Source organism: Myotis lucifugus, unplaced genomic scaffold (assembly GCF_000147115.1).
Source record: "Myotis lucifugus unplaced genomic scaffold, Myoluc2.0 scaffold_15, whole genome shotgun sequence".
Lineage (NCBI taxonomy): Eukaryota > Metazoa > Chordata > Mammalia > Chiroptera > Vespertilionidae > Myotis > Myotis lucifugus.
The window spans coordinates 2922438-2927628 of NW_005871063.1; the positions used below are offsets into that span (position 1 = coordinate 2922438).

Sequence of the window (5191 nt, forward strand, 5' to 3'; positions counted from 1 at the left end):
GGGCTTGGAAGCAAAACATGCAATCTCCATATTTATTTGTAACTCTCATCCCTTCGTAATGTCCAGTTTATAAGTAATGAACGAACACAGTAGTATCGGTTTATTGATAAATACTCACACATATACTGAGATGCTATAAAAATACTGCTGTGTTTAAAGGGAAAAAACCAAAGTTACCTGACTCAATGAATAGGCTTGTTTCTTGGATATTTAGGGGACCCATTTGGTGGCTGGCAAAGCCCAGTGGTAGAGCATGTGTTGACCCCTTAGTTTTTTTCACACAATGAAACTTAGAGGTTACATATTAAACAGAGTTGCATATACTAAAGTAAAGCGTTGTTGAAAAGTTGGAACATCCTAAAGGCTAGTACCCCTATGCAGAAGTTATAGGGGGAAAGAAACAAATATCTTCCAGTTATTTAAAGCTTCGATTTAGAAGTTGGGCAGGGCCTCGGTGCAGCTGACTGTGGAAATATTCATTAGCAGGTCCTCCCTGCCAGTTCCCCATTATCCACGTCCAGGACACACCCTGCTAGGTCAGCTTTCCAACTTCAGAAACTCCAATTGTATGCCAGAGGGAGAGAAAATGTCAAGGATAGCCATAGGGGATCTAGGTAGAGGCACTGAAATCCTAATAATAATATTCAAACGTATTTCATTATGCACTTTGAATTATAGAATGTTAGTGCTAGACAAACACTGTGGCTCTTAGAGATCATTCAACCCTCTTACTTTTAAGAACTAAAAAAAACACACCCACAAACTTGAATCCCAATGGGGCCCCAGAGCTAATGATAGGACAGTTACTGGAACACCGTCTTGTGATGCCCGTTGGTTATTCTGTCAATCAGTTGTTCATGTCTGAGCTCTGTGCTCTGCTCAGGCCAAGGGCACGAAATTCACAGACTGGACTCTGGCTCCAGCTGATTGTTGTTCAAACACATCCTCTTGATCGTGGAAAGAAACGCATCAGAGGAGTACTTTGTCAGTTACAGTTCCCTTTGGAAACCTGATGAAGAAGCCTCCTTAAGAACGGATGCAATTTAGGGGAACTTGAATCTTATCCTTAAATTTATCTGGAACCACAGACCCCACGTCATGGATACTTGCATCTCACTTTTGAGAATTCAGTGTCAGCAAGGATGGAGAGCAGATGCGACCTGAGAGAATGGTACTAGAAAGGGTTTTATTTTACCACATTTTAAGCCAGATAATTGAATCACTTACTTTTAAATTTTAGATCAGTGGCCTCCACACTGGTGTGCAAGGAGTCTTTGGGGTATGGGAGTAAAATATTAAAATTTATATTTTTGGTTAGTTTCTAATCTCTATTTTTAAATAATTTCCAGATTATGTTTTATAATTATGAATGACGTATTGATACAATAGTATCTGCATTTATTTCTAAGTAAATAATTATATACATTTTGGGATACACATGCAAACATGTTTTAGTGGTCACCACCAAAACAGTTTGAAGATTAGTAATTAAAAATTTAGTGGGAATATTTTTGTCTAGTCTTAGGTGGTCCCCTCTGGAATTTTGCTTGAGTTCTATAATTTTTGCTTCTAATTTCTTACTAGTAATAGAGACTTTCATTAAGACACGAATCCTTTTCTTTTCCTTTCCTTTTAAGTACTTTTTTAAAACTCACTCTTGTAACCTGTCTCTTAAGGATAGACTTTTTAAGGGAACTGTTTAATCCTTTCTCCATTTCAGATAAAGTTTTTAAATGATTACATACACACAAGAATCTCAGGTCAGCATAATAAGTCTCAGACAAGTCTTTTCTTATGGCCATGGTCCTCAAGCAACTAACAGGAAGGAATTCTGAGCAGAGACAGAATGGTGTGACGGGCAACTTCAGCCTTTTCCCGAGTCAGACTTTCCAGTGAAATTGCAGAACGTGGCACACACCCATAATAAATGAGAATTTTGGCAGGTATACCTCCAAACATTTGGGAGTTTACTACTACACCTGTTCATTAGCATGGAAAACTGAAAGCATAGTTTGGTTTAGTTCCTAAAATATTGTGGACACGTCACTAACTGCATTTTAGCAGAGGAAGGAAATCATGTGAGCCACAATGCATAGAAACTGCTGAGGAGAATTTATTTAATACAGTGACTCTCTAACATTCTAACCCGTAGCTAGAAATATATTTTACATAGAGTGTATCATTTATTATATTATATATGCTTCATGCTATACTCTAATATTTTTGGTCTCACTGTAAATGTCGGTCATACCCAATTATATTAGTTTCACTAAAAGTTGGCGATACCGTTTGAACAATCCTGACCTAATTCATTCTTCCCCCTCCCCCACTTCAAGGTGTCTAAATGTTCTGAAGAAATAAAAAACTACATTGAAGAACGTTCTGGAGAGGACCCTCTGGTGAAAGGCATTCCAGAAGACAAGAATCCCTTCAAAGAAAAAGGCAGCTGCGTTATTTCATAAGTAACTCTGGGGAGAAACTGTATCCTCAGTGGCAGAACTAGCTTATTTTAGTTTTCCGAAATAAAACCGACATGCCTTTTAAAGAAGGAAAAACTAAATTAAAAGCGGACTTTCTCAAGCACTTACATAGATACGGTTTTGTATAAAAGCTATGTGCTTCTCATCTTTGCTCACTCCCCACCCTCTTGAAGAGGGCAGAGAGTATCAAATGTACAATTATGGAAATAAGGACATTACTTGCGCATGACTCACCTCTTTCAGTATATTGCTTGATGCCTCAAATAAAGTGTTATCGCTGGAAAATGAGTGTTGGCAATTTAAGAAGGCTTTTCTTTTTTGTATTCACTTTAATATTTCTCCCCACACAGTTTAGGTGTTTGGGACATGTATCCAAAGATGAGATGGCTTGATAGATCAGGTCTCCAATCCAGTTCTCTCTGCTTCAGACCTATCAAGAGCTTTACATTTCTGTGTTCAGACTAATGCAACGTTTTCTAACATTCACTGTTTGGGAACTGGGGGAATAGAATCGCTAGTGGTGACAGGAGTCAGATTATCTGAGTCAGGAAGGAACCAGGCCAAACCACAACTACACTAGCACTTCCTCAGTTTATCATCACACAGATCTTGTTCAAAGTGTTGATGTCCTGGTGGCCTTGGGAAAGTGAGGGGGTTGGGGATCATGAGGGGCACCCTCAGCCAGCTCCCTATGTTCACCCTCAGGGCACTGCATCTCCCATGTGGTCTCCAGCTCTTGGGCATAGCAACCCTCCAGCTGTGTGGCATTGGCACAGACACGTGGCTCTGTACCCTATCCTGCTAGCCTTTCTGGGCAGCCCTGAGTCAAGCACGCCTCCTTTCCTTCTCATCCAAAGGCACCCGTTCATATTTTGCCCATTTCTAGCTTGCCTTTTCCCTCATCGACTTGTAGGAATTCCTCATCTAATGTTGATCAGTCATCCTTTGTCAATAATAGGTGTTGCAAATACCTTTTCCCAGTCTGTGGCTCAGCTGTTCACAGTGGATCACAGCTGCAGCGGTTTAGCCAGAGTATGTGGTCTGTTTGAATCCTTTATGAAGGCAACTGCAGGTTGGACCACAAAGAAAGGGACCTTTCCTCTTTTCTTTGAGCATTTTACGCCCCCCCCCCTTTTGTCTAATTTTTGGATGCAAACTGCTCCAGGTTTGAACCAGAAGACAGATGAGCAAAACCCTTGCAAGTTAGCTTCAGCTCAAATGGCCTTAGTTACTAACTCGCCCAGCAATTCTAAATGTGGAGCCAGAAGCCCAGGTTTCTCCTTGATGAGGCCTTTTCTCCTGCTTAGACGCATAGGTGTATCTTATCAAGCCAGAGAGGGTCATGTAAGCTAGCCGCTTCCTATAAAGCACATCAGCACCCTCACTCTGAGATTATTTCCTTTCCCTCAATGCAAGAGAACAGGATACCCCTGCGGCATTTGAAAGACCAGGTTATAGCAAACAGAGAAGGGACTATTTCCGCCAGTTTCCTGCCTTTTTCCAAGTGCTGGCGTCAACTGGAATTACTAAGGGCCCCAGGATAATTTTAGCCCAAAGCATCATCTACTCCGAGGTGAGTTTAAGAATAGTAAACATAGGCATTTCTCCAACAGCCATAGAACAATTAGTATTTGGGATGTGTTTCTACTATTAGTCATTTAACATTTAAGTGGCAGGGGATTTCAGTATCTTGGTGCTTTTTGAGTTTTACTTGAATAAGCTGTTTCCTTTCAAGTCACAAGGTTTTCTTCGGTTGCATAAAAAAGCTGATGTCAATTCTGGTTCTTGGTAAAGCAGATTAAATCATGTGCTTCTCTCCGGGAGGGCCAAGTCAATACATTTATCTCCTAACTTTTTGAGAGTTGCGGATTACAAGGCAGTATCCTGGATTTCTGGTAGCCACATTCAACTATCCATTCATGTGCATCTCCAAGTCCTAGTTTTTGTTTTTCATGTACTTTCAATCATTTGACAAATTAGCCCACTTCTGGTTTTTCCTTAAATAGCCATGTAGATGTTTATACTGAATCTAATTCTATTCTCTCTTTCTATTTCATCATAGTAACTCAGCAGACCTAGAGAAATGTAATATAATCATTTTGATTTTCCACTAAAAACTTACCGGCTTGCATTATGAAGAAAATGAAAAAATATGATAACTATACATTTGGATATATTACAAAAGGAACCTTTAGTAAGTGGGAATTTAAGTGCAATTTAAATCATATGTTCAGTTTCTGCCTAATATACACATTAAGTTTGAAATCATTTGGTAACTGATAAAGTAGTTACTATGCTTTGTGTATTGAGACTTAGATCCTATGAACTCAAATTAGCAAAATTGGCTTTTTTTAAAATATATTTTATTGATTTTTTTACAGAGAGGAAGGGAGAGGGATAGAGAGTTAGAAACATCGATGAGAGAGAAACATCAATCAGCTGCCTCCTGCACACTCCCCACTGGGGATTTGCCCCCAACCAAGGTACATGCCCTTGACCGGAATCGAACCTGGGACCCTTGAGTCCGCAGGCCGATGCTCTATCCACTGAGCCAAACCGGTTAGGGCCAAAATTGGCTTTTTCATTTCTAGGCATAATCTACAGTACCAGCTCACCCATACTTGGTATTTTAAGGACATTTATTTTATATGTTGCATGCAAACTGATATCTCATCATTGTCTAAATTTGTATTTTCTTGATTTCCTGTGAT

The 5191-nt window shown here is 39.7% G+C and overlaps 1 protein-coding gene across 2 annotated transcripts in view; it reads left to right on the plus strand.

Annotated features, from left to right (window-relative positions):
• LOC102432910 (guanine nucleotide-binding protein G(I)/G(S)/G(O) subunit gamma-11) overlaps nucleotides 1-2769 on the plus strand; it is a 3787-nt gene extending 1018 nt beyond the window's left edge. For both annotated transcript variants that reach the window (XM_006084959.3, XM_023750722.1), the window contains one exon: nucleotides 2337-2769. In XM_006084959.3, coding sequence (XP_006085021.1) covers nucleotides 2337-2462 — 126 coding nt within the window. In that variant the 3' untranslated portion in view covers nucleotides 2463-2769. The remainder of the gene's footprint in view (nucleotides 1-2336) is intronic.
• Nucleotides 2770-5191: the final 2422 nt, after the last annotated feature.